The sequence below is a fragment of the Chaetodon trifascialis genome, chromosome 15 (assembly GCF_039877785.1).
Source record: "Chaetodon trifascialis isolate fChaTrf1 chromosome 15, fChaTrf1.hap1, whole genome shotgun sequence".
NCBI lineage: Eukaryota > Metazoa > Chordata > Actinopteri > Chaetodontiformes > Chaetodontidae > Chaetodon > Chaetodon trifascialis.
The window spans coordinates 15234886-15256841 of NC_092070.1; the positions used below are offsets into that span (position 1 = coordinate 15234886).

Sequence of the window (21956 nt, forward strand, 5' to 3'; positions counted from 1 at the left end):
AAGTGAGTGACCTAAATTACAAGCTGGTAAAGGAGTGTGTGAAAGTGTGTATTCTCACACTGGCACAGCGCCATGGCATCAAGACTTCATCTTACTGCTCGTGCGCCAGTGCCAAGTTTTGTCCTCGCTGGGCCCACCTGGGATCACCCTGTAATGGCCCTGCCTAATCAGGTGCTCTGGACACACACACACACACACACACACACACACACACACACACACACACACACACACACACACACACACACACACACACACACACACACACACACACAAAAGCCAGGTCAGCTCAGGCTAAGTTTTCATTCCAGTGATCTCAGTGTTATCAAAAAGGTTTTCTTTGGAGGACGAATATGATGTTCAACTTCACTGATTTTTGTAAATATATTGTCACATCCAGGCCAGCTTTTACCTGCTACTCCTCCTCAGCCACACCTCCCTGCTCGCCTCCACTCTTGCTCACCTGCACACCTGTTTCCCATCAGCTTTATCAGTCTCACTATATAATGAGCCCAGTCACCAACATTCACTTGCCAAGTTGCCATTGCTCATGCTTGACTCTCCAGCGATCTTCTTTAGTGTGTTTTTCAGCCTTTGACCTCCTCCGATCACAGAGCACAGTTGTACATGATTGCCTTCTGTTTTTTGTTTTTTTTAAGTTTTACACAGCGTCTCAGCTTTTTTTTGGAACCAGGGTAGGAGAATAACCCACTATTTCTCAAGCTATATGTTTAGGAAGATGTGCAACTAAAACATCAGCTGCACCACAACGGGGGAGAAAATTGGATTTCCTGTAAGAGTCGGCAGTGTTAAAATGATGACGCCAAACTGCATAACTGTCAGTGCGGTCTGCAACCAAGCGACAACTGACAGCGTACCAGTAAACATGTTCATGAGGAGAAAGAGCGAAGAGTCATGCACAGCATGCAAGTGGGAGCATTTGTGTTATTCATGGTTAACGGCCATGTTTTTGTCCTGGCAGTCAAATCTCACTGAGCTACAAACCCAGTCTTGTGTGTTGTGTGAGTTCATGTGTGGTGTGTGTTGTGAAAGTGATGAAGTTGTATGTGTTATCCTGTGTGTATGTGTGGAGGGGGGTACTAAACTCAATGGTGGCAAGTTGGGGGCACATTCCTTAGTTGATTTAGTGGGCATTAAGATGAAGAGGAATGTGTCAAAGCTGCAGAGGCTTTAGTCTGCTGCCATGTAAACTGGCTGGGAGGAGCTCTGAGACTCTGACAGCGCAGGCTGACGGATGACTGACACTTGGCTTACTGTGAGAAGGATGGAGAGTGGAGGGAGACAGGGATAGAGAGGAGGTACCTGTAGGAAGAATTGTGAAAAGTATGTTTGAAGAGGACTGTTTGCCCTTTAGAGAAAGAAAGGGGAGATTAATAGATTATAACATTTAGGGGAGGTAGGCTGTGAGCATGAGGTGAGATAAAGGGAAAGAGAGAGAGGAGTGCAGTCAGGAGAGGAGGAGACCATGCCAGAAGGTGGGATAAACGAAAGGGAAAATAAGAAAAAGAGTCACATTCTCACACACAAAGAGGGTCTGATCAAGAGAAAATAATGACTCAAATCAAGAGGATTTCAGAAGCTTATCTTTATTTGCTCAAGATGGTTTGATAGTTGAAAGAAAGAGATACAGAGAGAGCGAGAATACAGAAAGATTCTTTTCTTAAGGTCCCATTTTATACAACATCAGTCGCTGGGTCAGTTGTGCAACTTTGACAGATTACAGTAGATCAAAGGAAAGCAACACAAGTAAGTTTTTCTTTCTTTTATATATTTATAACATATAAGTCTTAAAAACAGCTAAAACAAACTTCCGTATTGACCCAACGGTACAAACTCTGAAGTGGTGCAAAAGCTTTCATCTAGCAATTTAACACAGGACAAATCAAGTTAAAAAAGCATCAGGTAAGACGTGTGTGTCTGTGTCTGAGTGTGTGTGTTGAAGATTCACATAGTCCTGAGACAGTGTAAGCATATACAGTATGGTTGTGTGTTTCATGTCAGTGTGTTTCAGACTCTGTGTGCATGTGGACTGGACTGATAACACTACTGCGCCTTTGGAATACCACAGCTCACAGATCGGACTGAACCACTTCAGGGAATATCGGAACAGAGAGGAGAAAAAAAGCAACTCGGTTAATTTGGCTGGCACACGCCACATAAAGTCAGAACTCAACATATCGCTGCCTGTAACAATCCCCTAAATGGTAACAGCAGTAAAAGCACATTTAAGAAGCACTAAAATTGAATGAAACAGGCAAAACTTTACTTTTCTTCATACCTCTACATCTACGCTTTAGCAAACAGAGGTCTGTGTAGCGCGGGTCTGATTTGACCTACAAATGGCACCACGCACACACACAAGTGAAAAAGAAAAGGCAAACCACACTCAGCGAGCAAAGAAATGTGTACTCACTTCCTCCCGCTGTACGTAAACATGACTTTACTTCCTTCTTATGTCCTGAATTCATACGTACCCTTCATAAATTCATCAAAGTGCAAACGCCACTCTTTGTCCGTCTAGAAGCATGCATCGTATACAGCAGACGCACTGTATACATGACTCATTTACAGCTGAATGATCTCCGTCCTCGCTCTGATTTTTACACTCCCGCGTGGTGTTCTTGACATAAAGCTACGGGACAGCACAGGTCAAGTCAAAGTGCACAAGATCAAAGAAAAGAAAGAAACGCGCAAAAAGGAAAAAGGAAATGAGCGCCCTGTCATTGTGGATGTAAAACCCATGTCCTTTACCCCGCACCCTCACCTCTTCCCACCCACGGACTAAAACTCGGATGCTGATGCTGCCCACCCCTGCTGGTGGAGCCCTGAGGGGCCGACCTGTCAGACGGTGAGGGAGATGAAGCTGTTGTATCTCTGGATGTTCCTCTTGAGGATCTCTGAGCACGGCCCCAGCACACGCTCGAAGCGGGGCCTGTCCAGCTTCACACACTTCAGCGGACCGCGAGCGACTACGGTGGCTGCCCTGGGACGGTTCAGCAGCAGGGCGATTTCACCTGTGGAGGAAGAGGAGAGGGAGACAATCAGCTGAATGTTCCACATCTGCATAGCTTGAGCATCTGTAAAAAACATGTTCTGATGTGTATGATTTGTGCATGAATGTTGCAGAAGCATTTGAAATGAATTAAACGTCAGCATCAGTCATGGATCACTCTGTAATAAATAACTCTCATGCACTCTAATTTTTAATAAAACTGACTTCTTGTTGTGAGCACCAGCTCTGACTGTCTGTTTCTCATTTTCATTTTTTTTTCTCAAATCTGTCTGTTGCAACTGACAAATAACAGACACAAAACAGCAAGATGTTGTGAAGAAACGCTGTAGGCCAAAGTAAAAGCAGTTTGCTGGAGAAAACGGCCAAATCACGGACGCGAAGACAGTTCGTTTGCTTTCATTCCAAACCTCTTCAGTCAGATTTTTGAAAAGTAAGTGGAAATGTCACGTATTTGGAGGAATACTTTATTTTGTTTGGAGCTGAAATGATTTCTCAATTAGTCAAGCAACAGATAATCAATCTGCAACAATTCTGATAATCTTTTGAACTGATTTTGAGGCAAAACAGCAACAAATCTCTGGTTCTGTCTTCTCAAATCTTGACATTTGCTGCTTCTCTTTGGCATTTTTCACATCTTTATATAATCAACTCTTAATCATGAAAATCATCTGCAGATTAATTGATTATTAGTATCAGACCACATGTTTTTGGTTTTTTTGGTTAGATTTGTATGTTATATTTTGTTGGTGAGGACATGTGATCATTAAGTAATTTTACTGCATAATTAAAGACTCCATCTTTCCCATAGCCGCATCATTTTCAGAATCGTCTTCAGTCCAGTTGATCCAACCTTTTTAGGATCAACTGGATCAATTTTAAAAATGTGCAATATTAAGACAAAATATTCATGCAACCAACTTTTGACCTTTCAGGTATAACATGAGACCAGCTATTGTTTTGACCAACAGCGTTTTGTACGCGGTGCCACACTGGGAAGGCAAAGGCACCGTCGTCCAAGAGCCACTCACCAAAGTAGTCAGAGGGTCCGAGGCGTCCAACCTCCACATACTCCTCATTGTCAGACCTGCGCTGCAGAACAGAGGCTATTCCCTGGAGACAGAAAAGAAAAGGAAAGTTGGAGGAAAGAAAGGAAAGACAGAGACAGGAGACAGAACAGGGTGAGAAGGAGAGACATAAAAGGAGGAGGGGGTGTTGGTGAAGAAGGGGAATGGAGAAAAAAGGAGGAGTTATTTAGCAAGGGGCTGAAAACCATCAGGAGGATTAAGCCGAGCAGGAATTCCTTTGCTTCATAAGAACACAGGTGCACAGGATTTAGGCCGCTTTCCTGTGAGACGGACACCTGCTCTGTGGGATGCATGTGAGCAGACACACAAAGGCACATACTCAGATATTCCAACGGGGTACGTGATGCAAATTCTGATTGGTTCTGCTTTATTTCCTCCAGAGTGTAATAAATACAAACATCTAAGCCTGTTAGAGGCTGAACTGATTTCTCAGTGTCTCCATCACATAATCCCCTTTATCAGCATTCACTCATAAAAATGGAAACAATGGTATTGTCCAAAACTCCAGCTCCAGCCGAGTGTCCCCAAATGATCCCACAAAACACAAACACTTAGCATGTCGCTAACCCACCTAGTTCACTGAGCGTTTGCAGACACACACACAATAACAAGGCACACGGACACAGATGGACGAGCAGTGAAACACTCAGGCTCACACGCAGATGTACGTACACACACAGAGTGAGAAAATCAGCAGCTGATGTCTGCTGGACAGACGCACTGGACTCTATGACCGACCCCGCTACGCATATTACCATCACCCACTGGTTGTGTGTGCGTGGAGTGTGTGAGTCACCGAAAAAGTATAACAGAGGAAATCTGATTTCCGTTCTCTCTGCCCAGCAGATGATAACAGTGCATGTTGTATCTTGCAGCTGTTGACAAAGTTTGTGTGTGTGTGTGAGAATGAGCACATATTTGAAAATTTATCTTTGCATACGAGCCAAAATATATCTCAAAGCTAGGCGGTTTGATGGAGCATATGTTTGGCATGTGTAGACAGAGGTAGAATATGTGTTATTAATGTCGACTCTTGACTTTTCTATGTACTGTAATTGGTGGCAAATAAAAAAAATCAGCAGGGGAACTTCCCAGCTTGTCTTGGACCGTGTCCGTGAAGCAGTTGACCGTTCCAGCACTCTCTCACTGTCTCTAATCCCTCTCTGCTCTCTTTGCTCCTTCTGCTGACCAGGCTAATAATGCTAAATATGACTATAATGAGCTTTAATGAGAACCCCAAAACTGCCAGCTCCTCACTGCAGCCACACAAAGGTGAGGCTGTATTTCGCCAAACTGCTGCTTGAAATGAACTGTGGAGAAGTGGGGATACCGTTCAAGTATGTGGGGCATACCGTGTGTGAGGGATGACCTCCAAGTAATGCTTGGACAAACTGCGCCGTGATGCCATGAGCCCCACGCACGCAATACAGCAGGGTGTATTTCGTTGTGTGTGTGTGGTGGTGGGGGTTTCCATCACCACTTGAAAAAGAGGGCAGTGATACCAAAGCTGGCCATGGCTGGAAGCTGACATGTTCCCTCGTGACAAAAGATGACAAGAGGTTTATACTGGTGTGGATAATAAGTCGTGTAAGTCGTGTATCTGTTTTTGAACAAGCAAATTCTAACCCTATTTAAACATTTTAAAAATTCTGTATTGACAATAAACCTCACAATGCTGGCCTGTGGAAGTATGCCACTGTGGGAACATAGATAAGCTTCAGAATGACAAGGAATATTTGCAGTCAGTGGTCAAGATTACTTGGAAACTGTGTGTATTTGTATGTGGTTTTAGGACAATTTAGCCTGATTTGATAAGTCCGACGGATGTTGAGGTTTGTTGCCAGAATCACAATCACTTGTCTGCAACAAGAAATTTGTCTGATTGGGTTTACAGATAAAGATTAGCCAGTCTGAGTGGCTGCACTGATCACGCAGGACATTTATCTGAACAGCCCTGAGCACGAGGCTGGAGGCCTGCAGGTAAATTCCCGGATCTGCTGCTCTAGGTCCTAATGCTGCTCCGCACTTCCTTATAAGCATGCATAGCAGCAGCAGAGTAAGGCTGGTGTTTCACAGTTTGCTTTTGTGGTCGACTCGAATGCTGCTATGCTAACCAGTGAGGCTTTTCATCGCATATGGTATGGTATTTCAGCCAAAATGTGAACACAGCATGACGAGGGTTACTAGACTGCAGCAAATACAGTCACATCGCATGGAGAAAGAGGGTAACCAAGGCTGTGCTCCAAATACGCATACTGTACTGATGCAGGCAGTATGCATACAACTGGGACATACTACTCTGACATACTGGGACATACTAAATCATTTTCTGTCATGCTTAATAGTATGGCAGTATGGGATACTGGAATGCAGCACAAGACACTTTTACCCCCATCAGACTGATTCACAGACATGGGATAAATTACTGCTGATCTCCCTCTCACGTGTGCCGCATATACATGTGATACCACGTCTCTCGCTGGCCTTATTTCCTGTCATTGCTCTGCTGAAGACTATCTAGTAAGAGATAAAAATGCTCGGCCTGGCTGCTCCGGGGGCTCCCCACCTTGGTGTGGGGGTCCGCCTGTCTGTCGGAGTCGGGGGGCCCCGGGTGCCGGCGCCCCCTGTGGTCATAGTGTGCGACGACTCCTCTCAGTGTGGACGGTCCCTAAGGTGGCGCTCTCCTCTACCATCAGTGCCTTACCGTGTGTGTGTGTGTGTGTGCGTGTGTGTGTGCGTGTGTGTGTGTGCGTGTGTGTGTGTGTGTGTGTGTGTGTCTGTGTGGATGTGTGTAGTTGTGGGTGTGTATATGTACATACAGAGGGTGGGAGGAATGGGTTTTCTCTGTTTTTCTGTTATCCTTTATAATGTTTTTTACTATTGTAAAGCACTTTGTGTTGCATTTTATTATGTATGAAAAGTGCTATATAAATAAAGTTTGATGATTTGATGATTAGATAATCATAAAAAAATCATTCTACTGTTTGTATCTTACAAAATTTCCAGAAATTGGCCCAAAAAAAAAGAGGTAAATTTCTTGTCCGTCCACTACGACTATGCAAATATTAAGACTAGATATCGAGATAAACAGCTGGTAGCACTAATGTTTTCTTCTGCTGCTATTTTCAGTGAAGATGAAGCTTGAGTGACAAATAAGTGATGTGTTTCATGTTCCTCACCATTTCTTCACTAAGTGTGTTTCCATTGCGCTTTGGTCGCATTTTATTTTTAGCGATACATCAGCTTTTAAATTGCAAAAGGGGATGAGAACATGCTCACAAATAGCTAAGCGTAACTGTTCAGTGAAGGTTATTGCATTAACTTTTCATAGGTAACTAAAGAAAGGAAAACCCATAAAATGACACCACTTCGTCTGCGCCATCTTCCATGTTTAATCTAAAGTGTAAATACTGCGGCGACCACTTTTACTGAACTTCATTACACCGCACCAAACAAGTGGTTTGAGTGCAAACATGGTATAAAACAGAGAGAGATGTGAATGGGGAGAGAATGAGGGGAATGGGGCATCGAAGCTCCTGTGTTTACACCCAGCTGATTCCTCTCCTTTCCATTCATGTCCAAACAAAGAAAGTGAGACAGTGCAGCACCGTCAAGTACAGTAGTTCATTTGTGAACAGGCCTCACTCAGTGTGGTCCAGATAACCATCGCATACTGTACCACCCCAGGGCCAGCGCTCTGCTCCATAGATATTTCTTTTATAAACACTGGAGATGTTCCTCACCAGGCTGCCCGACACAGGGTGCAAAGGACAGGCAATGATGACAAAAAGGAAAAAACAGAAAGTATGAATGAATAGTAAATAAGCTGCAGAAACACAGAGAAGAGAAAGTAGAGCGTGAAGCAGAAGTAAGAAATCATCACTACTAAGGGGTACTGCAGGTCAAATAACACTCCTTATGGTCCTTAACCAAAATGCACATTCACACCCGCTCATACCTAAACAAACATACCACATGCAGGGCGTAGCGAGGCGGCTCGTGGTGACATGTCAAAATGTATGATCTTGGATGTAGGTGGTAAGAACTGCTGGATCAACAACAGGCAAAGGGAAGAAATGGGAGAAAGAGGCACATGCAGAGATGGAGGAAGAAAGGTGATATCCTGAGTAGCCTGTTCACGAGGCCACCCAGCACCAGCAGTGTCTGCACCTTCTCACTCGAACACCGACACACAAACACATATCCACACAGAAAAAGACTGCACTCTTGAGGACACGCAACAGCCTAAGGGTTGCTTTTCAAAGAGGAAACGACTCGAAAAATGGTTTCACCCAATTAAGACCCGTTAATCTTTACCTTTGTCCTTGTGAGCGTACGCTTGCACAAAAATGACTTCATTCATTAACTGCATTGATCTTGAGTCTATAAAAACGGTGTTAAGCTCCATTAACTAAATTGCGTCTCAGCGCGTACACCTAGGTTACAGTAACAGGCGGGTACTGCAGGCAGGCCACAGAGGATTTCTCTCCCCTGTGACCCACAGGGACCCTTTGGATCCCCTCAGTCTGATTACTTTTGTGAGGTCAAAGGACAAATATGAGATAACACGCTGAGTTGTTGTTTAGATTGATGATGGGAGGAGATCAGAGTGAGTGCATTAGCAAGGAGGATGAACAACCCTCATCTGAGTGTAGTGGTTTGTCATAGACTGACTTAACTTCAACATTAAGAAAAGACTTCTAGCTCTTCTTTGATTTTAACACCAGTGATTCACCACTTAAAGATCCCCCCAGACATTTTTAGATGCATATAAAACACTGGGAATAATAATGTGTTTATGATGTGGCTTTTCTACAAAAAAAGTTCTCTTACGTTGTTAAAATCCTTAAAATTACATCTACTCCTTAGTCCTCATTAAAAAATCCTGTATCTGTGTTTATCTGAACACGTCTCATTTCAAAAGTTTAACTACTTCTCCTACTCTACTAAAAAGTCCACTCTCACATTGGAGGCTTAAAGCTCCTACATCACACTTGTGTAAGTTGAACTGGACCGGGATTGGCTTCCAAACTATTTGTGATGTCACAAGTCATGCTCGTAGGCCCGCCTCTTTAAAACTGGATTTTCAATGAGCACAGCAGCAGCAATGAACGTGAAGAGAGCCTTCTAGAGTCAAACTCTGCACATATATCATACTGCACAGCAGGGAGTGGAGGGGCTTTAGAAAATAAAAAAAGTTAAAAAAAAATCATGTTATGTAAAAGTGGCCATGAATCAACTCTACACTTTCAGACTCATATCTGATGCAGATGTAAATACTTTGCTGTGGTCAACCAAAAGCAGACGGGAAACATGCAAAACCTTCAGCTCAGAAGTGAAAAATGACATGGGAATACAGGAAAGTGGTAGTAATTTTTACACATTTTAAAAAGCATGCATTATTTCTATATATCATATAAATGTTTAATGTGAATGAAAGACACATGATTTGTTTAGATTTGTTAGGTTTTTTTTTTAGGTGAATTGAGTCTCATAGTCTGCATTTATTGTTGTGCTTCTGTTGTCTTTATGTTACTCTGACACCACTTCAGACTACTGCCATGTTAACTTAAAGTGGTGAAAGTCTGAGAGGGGATTACTTGTGACTTGATAACAATGACCTAGTCCAACCTCTGCAGGTTACAAGTAAACAAAACTAAAAGAAAATCATGTACATACGCTAAGAAGCAGCTGATCCAACACTTACATACATATGTACAGTATGCACCATTTTGGCTGGTGGCGGTGAGACCACAGACAACATGGTACTGGGAGTGTATGAGCATGTGAGAGAAAGAGTGCGCGTGCTGGGTGGGTAGTGGCATAAGCCCTGAAGAAGGGAGTAAATGGAGGAAAGAGAGGAAGGAGGGGATGAGAGGGAAGGTGAGGCTGAATCTTCATGGCCAAGGAGTTCTGTAAAGGCTTGTTTGTACAGTGTGAGAAAAAAAATGTAAACATGTCACTTTTGATTAGGGCCCCATTCCTTTTGGCAGGCAAAGAGAGTGATGTCTCTATACCTCCTATTTGTTAATCCTTCCCATCAGCAGCATGTAATTACTGATTGTGGGGTTTGTCTTTGGCTGATGCTTCAAAAACCGCAGAAACAAAATAAGAGTGAGAAGACATGGATGAAGAAGAAGACGGGGGACCGAGGAGGAGAGAAATGGCTGAACTGACATCTCAACCTGGATTCATCAAAAGAGATAAAGGTGTGCACATGAAGAAAAAGAGAGGATGGCGGCAGGGCAAAGTTGTGGCGAGACTGATCTGATCTCCGGCCTTACTTGTGGTCCTTTTTGAATCAACCTCTCTCTCCCTACATGTCACTCCCTGCCCTATTTGACTCATCCTTCTCTCTCTCCTCTCTCTCGGCTCCCTCCCAGGAGGCTGGGTCTCCTGACCCCGTGTGAAAGTCAGCAACACACATTCCACCACAGTCCACCCTGCTCTGGGAAAGTCAGGCCCTGCTGCACGAGAGGCGGAAAGATAGAGCGAGAGGAAGGGAGGGACTGAAAGAGAGAGAGAGAGAGAGAGAGAGAGAGACAGAGACAGAGACAGAGGAAAATGGAAGACAGACAGGAAAAAAGGATTAAAGAAAGAGACAGGGGCCGTTTCTCAATACCAAGTACGCCAAGTTCGGACTTACAAACTTGGCAGTTCGGACTTAGCAAGTTCGACTTGGGAGTACAGTCTCTCCAGGACGGGAGGACGCAGGACCGTCATTCTGCAATTGGGACAGCAGCGTACTTGATGACGTTAGCAGGACGACACATCTCCGAAAACTTTGGAGCAAATTTTAAACTACGCGCTATCGTGATGAATCGACCACAGATTTTAAGTTTTGACATCCACTTCCTCACATAAAATAATCTTAAAACCACATTCCGTACTACTAAAACGGCAGTATTTCCAAACTTGTAACTTATAGTTGTGAGTCCTCTGGCATCGTTGCTACGAAATGCATTCTGGGATACGTGGTTGCCCCAAGTCCGCACAAGTCACCATCCGATGCATCCTCGATAAAGTGGAAGGGGCAAGAACACATCCGGGTATTTGAGTGTACTTGTCGAGATGCAGGCTTTTGAATTGGAACAGTACTTGGACTCAGAGTGATGACGTTTCTCAAGTACACGAGAACACAAGTACAGAGAAGAATGCATATTGAGAAACGGCCAAACACTACTGCTGGGTGATGGAATTGAAGAGGAAGCAATGGCGAGGTAATTTTGTTTTGGAGTTGGAAAGATGCACTCCATTGAGGCTCTCAGTCTCTGGTGTGAGACACTCATAGACCGAGACGACAAACCGGAATGAGCTGCCTGCCTGCTAAGACTCCATCCCAGTCTCCCTTCCTTCCTCGTTTCCTGCTCTGTCTCTCCATCCCATAATCCCCCTGACTCCTCTGCATATTTGCCTTTCTCCTCACTAGAAAGTCTCACATTAATGAGTTATGCATTGACAGAGTAATTTGTGTCCGGAATTCTCCCGTACAGTGAATACAGTGCAGTTTATATATATTGGGACAGAGACATCTATGTCGTTGTTTGGCTTTGTACTTTAGCATATCAATGGGCTATGAGATTCGGTCCAGCTTTCAGCTTTATAGAAAGACTATGTTACTTTTGAAAGAAGCAGTAAAACATTCCTCTTCTTAGATAGAAAAAGATGAATTCACAAGCAAAAGAACGTACCATTGCTGGATTCAATACACTCAGTGTTTTGCTTCTACAGCCTTACATCTAGTTTGACCAGTTACTTATTCAATTCAGTTGTATAAAAAAAATATTTTAGCTGTCCCCCAAAGGTTAGCAAATTGAAGATACATGTTTCACTGAGTCAGTGTGCTGGATTTATGACTCGTCTCTACTTAGATTTTTAGCATTTACCATTTCCTGTGAATGTCACTTGTGGCCTCATTGGAGGCTATTCACTGTGTCACTTTCATTCAGGTCTAATTTGTGTTATCCTCAAACAGTCATATCAGTCAAATTCTTTGCAATCCTGCCAACACATCCTCCCTGGTTACGCTCCTCCAGGGCTGCACTGCAGCTGCCTTCAGTTCTGCTTGTTTCAGAGGTTTTTTACCTTTTTGGCTTTGTTTTACCTCCACTCTGGTTTTCAGCAACTAAAACACAAGCTAAATTGGATTTACTGGGGGTTATATACAGTATAAAATAGTGGCCCCGCAAGTGCTATACCGCTCACCCAGCATGGATGTGACCATCATCAAGTCTTTAAAGCCAAATGTCAGAACTTTAACATCATAATAATTTCAAAAGTGCTGGATCAGTGCCAACATAATAGAAAATATATCACTGTTCAAACACCTACACACTGCGATGTATATCTTTGAAGAGAGGCATAAATCAGGGTGTGAGAGAATGGAGGAAAGAATAATGGCAAGGAGGAGTGTTGTGCTGGAGGGGCACAGGTGGAGAGATAGAACGAGAGTGAGCCAGAAAAGGGATAAGGAGCGATACATCACTCTGCACCTTTGATAAAATCCTCCTCTGGCTTAAACAGACCTAAACACTCCACTGTAACCGATGCGCTGCTCACTAGGACTTATTTTGCTGGACATACAGACAGAGTAACTGACATAGACACTAACCTTCAACTAAGTCTGAGAATGAGAAGGGAAAGTAGGAGGCGAGGACAAAAGCAACGGATTGTGTCTCCACCCCCTCTAGACAGGGCCCTCTTGACTTGACCCTGGTGAAAGCTGTGTAAGTATGGAGTTAATCAAAAGTGTGTTAGGATGACAGGCAGGGGGCCCTTCATGAAGCTGCGCCAGGGGCCCCAGCTCCACAAAGCCTGCAGTGTGAGGGGGGGAGGAATCGTGGTTGTGGGCCAGGGGCTGGGGAACGCCACCGAGTAGTCTGTCTGCTGGTGGCAATAAACTGGGATCAGTCCCATCCTCAGCAACGAGCCCACCAACATCTCGTGTGCCCGCCTGATACACTGTCTTGGGCACACACACACATAAGCGCTCCCACAGACCTCACCTCTGTAATAATGAAGAAGTCATCACCAGGTTCTCCTTGCACCACTATCTTCTCTCCATCCTCAAACTGAACGGGTTCCAGAGCGTCGGCCACCGTCAGACGTTCCCACTTATCCAAAGACTCTGCAAATTGAAATTACATACATCTCAGTGAGAGCAATGACTTATCTACAGTGATGAATGCAACAGAGGATGCACAAACGTGCGTGAGTTTGTGTGTGTTCAATAGTCTGACAGGATGCCTCTTGCTCAAGTCCAGTAAACTGATGGGAATGATAATCCTACCTCGGGCTAATCCAGTCATTCATCAGGGACCATTACATCTCAGATCTCCCTGCCTCCTCCCTCCTCTCATGGTGCCTTGTGGAACTCAGACAACTTGAAACTTACCTAAATCTGTAAGACCTCAGCTGTATTGATTCTGAGTTTTGGTGACCAAACTATAACAGAAAGATCTAAAGTTTTGTCCCAAAGGCCGTCAGGTATCCTTGAGACAGACGCTCCCTCAGGGTAAAGTGGAGCGGATAAGAGCATCTGCTTGGTGCTTGTAAAAGTGAATATGTACAGGATGTTCTTACAGCATAAACTGTAATCAAATAAAGTGTAGTGCAAACCAGTGTGAGAATTATGTTTGTTCAGTGGCTGAGATAGGTCTAAAGGTTTGAGAGGATGTAATGATGCTGTGTTCAAACTGAATGTTCTCCTTCTGTTATTGTAAAATGTGATTCAGTTACACTCCAGGGACAAGACTTCTACTTGTACGGGTTTATTATAATAAAGTCAACATTAAATTAACTTAAATCTAATATAATATTAAAATCAATTTAGATTCAGTGATAAGCTACTATGAAACCGTGGAGTAGATATTTATCTTGAAGGCTCTGGTACATTTTTAAATTCCCTTGTGTGCACATGAAGAGAATTTGTGAGCGAGTCCTGCCAAAACCTGCGATAGCATCTATCTTCTTCAATTTTTTTGTTGATCCTGAGAGCCAGTGGCGACAGCTGTCTTTCCGACTGTCCAACCACATGTACAGTGACGTGGTTAGGCCGGGATATTTCTAGAAGCTGTTGGTATTTGCACAGAAACCAAAAACACAGACGGTCACACATCCACACTGGGAAAAATGTTTCAACCGAAGGAGTTTTGAGCAACTCAGAACTAGAAAGAGGACCGACTAACACCTAAATACCTCCACGTGGAAGATTTACTAAATGAGCTCATCCGTCTTTCACAGCTGAATAGATTGTTGTTGTCTAATCTTAACAGTCTATACATCTTGGTGTGGAATGTGACTTTAAACACTCCTCATCTTTATCTTTGCCTAGATAAAAGAGTGATTCAGTGTTTTGATTTGACTAAGACGTGAGTTAGAGGTGTAAAACTAGAGCAGAATCTCTTTGTCTGAGACGACTGTCTCCTGATGCGCTCAGGAACTGATCCCAGTGTGTGTCTATATGTGTGTGTATGTATATAGGATTAACTAAGGTGAAGTTTGGTCAGTTGGAGGTGTCCAGTGTCCCCTCCGGTGGGGCCGTGGTGTCTGCCGGCCCCAGATGGATGTCCTCTGTCTGGTTGCGAGCTAAAGGCAGCAGGTCCTATAGTAGTGATCCTTAACAGCTCGGCATGTAACACGATACACAAATGTGCTGACTAAAGAACCTACATTTCACGCTTCGCAGAGCCTGCACCCACTTGTATCACCTTGCTACACACATACATAGTACGCACACAGGGAATTGGCCATCGGGATGTTGAAGCCTCTGTGTGCATACGACAAAGAACATGTTGTTTTTTCCCCCTTCACTCCTCGACATCAAGGGCTTGTACCCAATTTCACGGCTATCTCAAAAATCAAAGACAAACAAAAACACCGCCGCCTCCTGCCCCTCCTCCAATTCAAAGAGTAGAACGGAGAAGCAGAGCGACAGAGAGAGGAATGAGGAGCACTTTGAGGAGGGAGGCGGGCGTTTGAATACAGGCCTCGACAAGGCTGTCAAAAAGGGAGACGCAGAAGAAAGGAGGTGAATGAAAAAAGAGTGGATCTCGCAGGGACGTTCTCCTAAGACCTGAATTGAGTGTATGTGTTTACTCAGCCAGCTAATAACTCTGTACAGGGGGCATGGCCTTACTCTATACACCACACACACACGATCAAGTGGAAGGGGATGAGATGTCAGTTCCAATTGCAACTCGTTTAGAGAGTCTGAATGAATCTCATTCGCTGTTCCTCCAAACTCAATGGCCTGTGTAGGCTGGTTATCCAAATTCCAGTAGGGAAAGAGAGGCTTAGCTTAACTCCTTTTTCTTTAATTGTCCACACAGAGACATTGCAGAGTGTGACTGGCTTTAGTATGAACAGTGCGAGAAGATTAGGACTGTACACACAGACCTTACTCAGCTATGGGCCTTGTGTGACAACGTGCGCCTGTGTTTATGTGGCCTAATCTACAGTATATGTTGCCCTCAGCAGATTTAACTGCTTGCACTCTGGACTCTCTGACCTGGTGTTTAAAATTAATGCATAACATGGCATACACGTGCAACACACTATACATTATGCCGCTTTCATAGATGCAGAAATGCACAGTAAAACACACAGAAACGCTTGTGAATATCTTAATTATGTGACACATTTTGATACATATACAGCCTTACCAAGGATGGAGACCTTGCTAAGGAACTCTTCATACATCTTTCTCTTCCTCAGTGTGCTGCCCTGCAAGACAAGAAGAGGAGAGAAAATTCATCATTAGACACACCGTTTCTCAAACTGTATGGCAGTGCTCCACATTTAACCTAAGAATGATGACTGCGATTAATCTGCAAAATACTGTGATTATAATATTGACTTCAAGAAACAGAGCTGATTTATTGCAGTTCCTTCTTTCTCTTCTCACTATCAATAAAAACATTGTAAAAGTATCAGCAATGAAAGGTTTTATGGTGGCTCTAATCTAAATAAATTCAGGTAATTACTACTTTGGGGAGTTGCTACTGAGACAAAACAAAAAAAAACCTGTACTTCTTTGTTGTCAGAGAGTTAAAATTGAGAGCATCATTAAATGACAGACAATGATGCGTGTTTTGGAACTGAAACACTGTTTTCACACTGACATCCAGCGGATTTATTGTTCTTTTCTTGTTATGTTTTACTATATATGGCCCATTTGTTTCATTTTACTCTAACTACTGTTTTGCCCACATTGGTGCACATTGCTCATTCACGTGTAACAGCATCTTATATGCTACAACTGGCCTGTAAGACTTCAAGATTATATAAAAAATGGAAACATAAAAATTAAATCTGCACTAGAGGATAATCTGTGATTAACTGTGTGGACATAGACTGTACACAGTTCATGGGGTCGCACTTATGGAGGTGTGTATGACTCGCGCGCTAACGTTCATCACATGCATGTGTCTGTGTGTGTGTGGCCCACCCCACCCACCAGGCAGGGGACTTTCCCCTCTCTGCCTCTTCCATGAACATCAGGTGCTTCCTGACAAGTCAGGACCAAGAGGACCCCCTTCTCTAAGCGGCATTTCTCCTTTTTTCCCCCTCCTTCATTGCACAGAACCACTCAGAGAGAGCGGGAACATAAAGAGAAACAGAGAGAGTGAGGAGAGACGATCTTGTCCACCCCGTGTCTGCCCCTGCATATGGAAATGATATATTGAGGCTTGGGGTGTCTTTAGTGCATAAGTGCCTGAGTCCCGCTGCTGCCTCTAATTTCATATAATTTCACATTTTGTCTTAAAAGGGGAGAAAATGTTCCCAAGTGAGCCAACGTCAAACTCAAAATCGTAAACAACTTGATTAAAGGAATTCTAGCCTGCATCGCCTCCCTCCTGGATGCTTCGAGTGTGTGTGTGTGTGTGTGTGTGCATGTGTTTGTGTGGTGTCAGTGTGTGTGTGTGCAGAGCATGCAGTCTGTTTTTAGTTCTGCCACTTATGTTTCGTTGCTGTCTCTGCAGAGACGAAACTTCATGCTCATTAAGCAAGCCAATACAAACGCTCACACATGTATACTCTACCTCTAACACAATCCCACACGCACCCACAAACACACACATGCACTCCACCTTCCGCAGAGATGTCGAGTTGGTCTCTTGATTTCATGGCCTCCCCATGGAGTTCCTCAGACAGGCTTGTTAAGCTTAAAGGCTGACCGTGCGTACATAACATTACATTACACAGCAGGTCTGATTTATGCCGCTGGTGTAAGAAGGGCTGGGTGGGCAGAGTAAAGTCACCGACTTGGGGGTTTACTGGGTAGGATGGAATGAAAATGATACTTTTCTAAATTTCTGATTCTAAAATTTCAAGTTATCATTTATTTTATTGGTGCACATCATCTTTTTTCTCTTTGGACTCTATTTTATCTGCATCTGCCCTTATCTGTCTTGTCTACTTGGGAGGGCCTGAGCACATGTTTCATGTACAAAACTCCCCTACTCCTGTTGGCCCTAATGTGTTCGCTCCTCCCGTGGATAAAGATGAACCAGTGTCTGTGTCTGCTCGCTGTCTTTGAGGTAGAATCATCAAAGATTTGAGGTGTGGAGCGAAGCCAGACTAAACCAACAGTACCTTACACTCCATCCCCATCCTTCATCTCTGTCCAATGCGAAACACATACCTCCCCTCAAAATACCTCCTCATTTCTTGGCATCTTTTCTCCTTGTCTCCTTTTGTCTTGTGTTCTGTTTGTTGACAGTGGTATGTCAGTGTGTTAATGGCTTTGTCTGTATCTGCGTGCTTAAATACGAAGGTGACACAACAAGGTGGGTATTGTTTGACTGGTGGATACACAATGCAGGGAGTGTATTTATCACAGGTAATGGTATTACATTGCTTACTAAATGCACTCCTGGACAAAGATGAGAGCGGGAGATGGGGGGTAAGGTGGTTTTGAAGGGCTGTCTTGACTCTGTTTGTACATTATGTCATCAGCATGCTCAATAGTTGAAACTGCGTCAGCACCAGTTTGATGACTATGGCATCAGTAAGTGTCATGTTTTGCCATTGGGCGGTGGTATAATGAGCAGCATGAAAGAGAGAATCATCTGACTTCAAGGACACGTGCAAACATGTAGGTGCTCTAAAGTTGGGCTGGAATTAACTAGAATTTTCACTATCAATTAATCTGTCAATCATTTTTCAATTCATTCATTTAGTCTACGAAATATAAAATAATTGTTCTGACAGCCCCTCAAATGTCTTGTTTTGTCCAACTAACAGTCCAAAACCCCAAAATGATGATATAAGATGCAGACAAGCAAGAAATATTGACATTTCTGAAGCTGGAACCAGAAAATATTAGTCAATTTTGCTGAAGATAAATTCACTATCAGGCTTGTTGCTGATTAATTTTCTGGTGAGCAGCTAATTGATTAGTCTACGAATGGATTTAGCTCTTCCCTAGAACAATTCAAAAGACTTGCAATTATATTACAATAGACAAGACAAATTGGAATAATGATTTGTGAACTTCACTGAGACACAAATGAAAATGAAGCAGTTCCCTCACTGATGAACATAAAAAGGAGATGATATTTATTGAGGTACAGTGAAGAAGAATATGTCAACTCATTTGTTCGACTGCAAATGTGCAACGAAAATGTAAAACTTTTTAGTCAAGTTCTTGTTTTGTCTATTTGGAGATCTGCCAGAGAAGCAGGACAGGAGAGAAGCAGATGTGCAAAGAGTGAAACTGATGGAAGCGGCAGCACATCTTCCCGAGCTCTTAACTAACTAGGTGCAGACACAGGCACTCAGCATAATTTTACTGGAAAACACACACACATACTTAGACACACAGAGAATACTCATTGTGTTGGCTTAAGACGTTGCCAGAATACCACACTTTATAAAAACAGCTTTACAAATCATTGACAGCAATAATTAACTACAGGTTCACATAATTGAATTCTGCTTCACCCCGTCTCCCCTCCTGCTGCTGCTGCTGCTGCTGCTGGAAGGAGCGAAGGAATGAGAGCCGGAGAGAGAGAGAGAGAGAGAGAGAGAGAGGGAGAGAATCCTCATAAAGAAAGGTTACCCAGGCAGACTGTGCCCTCAGTGAAACTATGTGCTTAAGAGTTGACATGAGTGCTGGGCAGGCCAGTGCCAACTTTAGACTGAGCTGAGAGGTCCAAACACACATACCTTCTTCCGTCTGTGTGGGTTCAAACTGTTTGACAGCGCAGAATTCACTGGTGATGAAGGCTTAGATGCACACGGGTTTTTGGAAGGTTAATTGGAGGCCATCTAATGTATTTGGATTAAGGTGTTAGGAACATCTGAGGAAGTATTTAGTTGGACAGGGAGATTCGTACATACACACGAAGAGTAATTAGCGTTTCTAAAGCACCCAAAATGTGTGTGTGTATGTGTGTCGGTATGACAGCTAGGGCAGAGCACCTTATGTTTCCAGTTTAAACATTTAGACATTCCTGCGAGATAAGCTCCTGGAGCGGGAAGTGTGTGTCGAAGCATTAGTGTTGACCCTCTCTCTCCTCCACAACTGTCCCTTTTTCCCCTCTCTCCCCTTTCCTCGTCTAGCAGTCCATCTAGAGAGACATTAAAAGTGTAGGATACCTGCGGTGACGGAGGTATCTTTTGAGTCAAAAAATGAAAGCAACTGTTAGAAGTGTTTAAGGAGTCTTAAGTGGTTGAGTGGGAGAAAATATTGGAGGACCGCAAATGATAAGAGTGTAGAGAGTCTGCTGCAGTACATTTCTATTTTACAGCATGTTTTCTGCTGAATAATGGGAAGCTTGTGTCACTGTGCTTCCTCCTAGTTATTTCAGAGAAGGAAGACGAGAGCAGATTTTTTTTTTTTTTGTCTTGATCTACAGGTCAGCATACTCTAAGAAAATAAGTTTGAATATTTGAACCATAAACTAAATACTTATATGTATACAATATGTGTTAGCTTGAACTTAACTCAGAGATATGTTTAAGTAGTGTACAGTAAGTCAGTGCAATGACGTTCATACCATGAGGATGCGCCGGTAGCTGTCTCGGTCAATGCCCCACAGTTTAAGATCAGTCTTGGCCTTGACGGTAGCAGCTCTGGGAGTCCCATAGATCAAAGCCAGCTCTCCAAAACTACCTCCTTCTCCAATACTGGTCACCCACTCCCCGTTCACATACACCTGCAGACAGAAGAAACAGAGTGATGGACACGTTGTTATATAAGCTGGAATGCTCATGAAGACTGTCAATCATTGTAGGGTAGACTGAGAAGAATTTTTTTCTGTCATTTCAACTTCTGTACTCATCCTGAGGCACCTTTCCCAGCCCTTCTCCTCCTTGTCTCCTCAGTTTCTGGGCTGTTTGATATACTCACTAGGCTTGTCCCTGAGCATTTGATCCCCACTAAGCCCTCAAATGAGACCCTCTAAAAGCCCCCTATCCCTCCTATCTCTCCATCCATCCCTTTTATTTCCCTCCCTCTTGTCTTGTTAGGACCTTCCCTTTGATTTGGGAGTAATGGAGCACAGAAAGCTGTAGTAGACTTTTTTGGGTCTACTACCTGATCTAAAGCACATATAAGCACTCACATGCTTGTTCACCTCCATGCACACACACACACATGCACAGCTCTATTGAGTCCAGCCACTATAGCTCTGCAGACAATACAACCTCATTGAGGCTCATTCAGGCTGTCTCAGGGGCCGTTACTGTTTCACCTGTCGACACACTATCCACTATGTTGTTGACTTAATAACACAGAGAAAAGGGAGAGAGATGGAGGGAGGGAGGAAGGGTTTATCCCCCCGGTGGCTGTGAATTGCCAGAATTGTTGCAAGCCATTATCTCAGAGTAGACCACAGGGGACTCATCCTTCACTATAAACTGTTGCAGCTTCAAAGAGATGCAGAGTGCTGGCTATGGTTAAGTCAAGATTAGAAGAACAATCATATGAGTGTTGTGAAAGTGTTACATCAGAGAATATAGGCAATAGTATTTTTCACAGCACAGCTTCCCATTCAATTCCTCAAGTATCTCCTGACCCGCGGGTCTTTGTTTGGTCTTCATTGTTGTACATCGGATCCCATAAGGTTCCATATAGACTTTCATGCAGCTTGTGGTCAAGTAGAGCTGTTCCAAGTGCTCAGACAATCAGAATCACATCCTGACGGGATCAGGTATGTAAGACTAAAGCTGGAGCTTGAAGAAAAGGTGGTCCATAAGGACTGAAATTGGAAACACTTGTACTGTATCGAGTCAGCGCTGTGCAGGAAGGTAAAATGGAGTTCACCATGAAAAAGACTGAAACTATTCAAGTCTTGAACAATGTATGCTGTCTCACAGCTGTCACTGAATTTTCAATATGTGAATATCTACAGCAAAGCGTGTGTGCCTGGTGGCAATTAAGAAGCAACAAATCAAAAGTACTGGAAGGTGGATGAGCAGGCAGTGTTGCTGCGTATTTCTGTTTGTAGTTACTTGGAGTGTGTTTCTCTGTGCACAGCCATTCACTGTGGATGTGTGAGAGAGGGTCTGTCTCTACTTGCTGTCTATTTGGCAGCATTTTTTAAAATTTCATTCCCAAATACCATATCTACTCTAATAATAATAATAATAATAACAAAACAAGCCTTCTCTTTTACAAAATTATTGTTTTCATTAAGGCAAAAGCACTTAAGTGAATTATCTTAAGACCTTTGCCAACAAAATGTCAGATATAATTACCTGTGATTAAAATATTCTTGGTAACACTTTAATCGTCCCTCTATTTAACCTCTATAAGCAGTATGCAAACATTCAATGTAAAGTATTGATTTACAATCACGATGTCTCCTATGAAGGCATAGTTTATATTA

General features: G+C 43.3%; 1 protein-coding gene across 2 annotated transcripts in view; it reads right to left on the reverse strand.

Moving 5' to 3' along the window:
* Nucleotides 1-1587: 1587 nt before the first annotated feature.
* Nucleotides 1588-21956, reverse strand: part of prkar1b (protein kinase, cAMP-dependent, regulatory, type I, beta) — a 62903-nt gene continuing 42534 nt past the window's right edge. For both annotated transcript variants that reach the window (XM_070980933.1, XM_070980934.1), the window contains exons 7-11: nucleotides 20124-20282; nucleotides 15783-15843; nucleotides 13125-13246; nucleotides 4063-4144; nucleotides 1588-3035 (exon numbers count right to left, since the gene is read on the reverse strand). In XM_070980933.1, coding sequence (XP_070837034.1) covers nucleotides 2863-3035; nucleotides 4063-4144; nucleotides 13125-13246; nucleotides 15783-15843; nucleotides 20124-20282 — 597 coding nt within the window. In that variant the 3' untranslated portion in view covers nucleotides 1588-2862. The remainder of the gene's footprint in view (nucleotides 3036-4062; nucleotides 4145-13124; nucleotides 13247-15782; nucleotides 15844-20123; nucleotides 20283-21956) is intronic.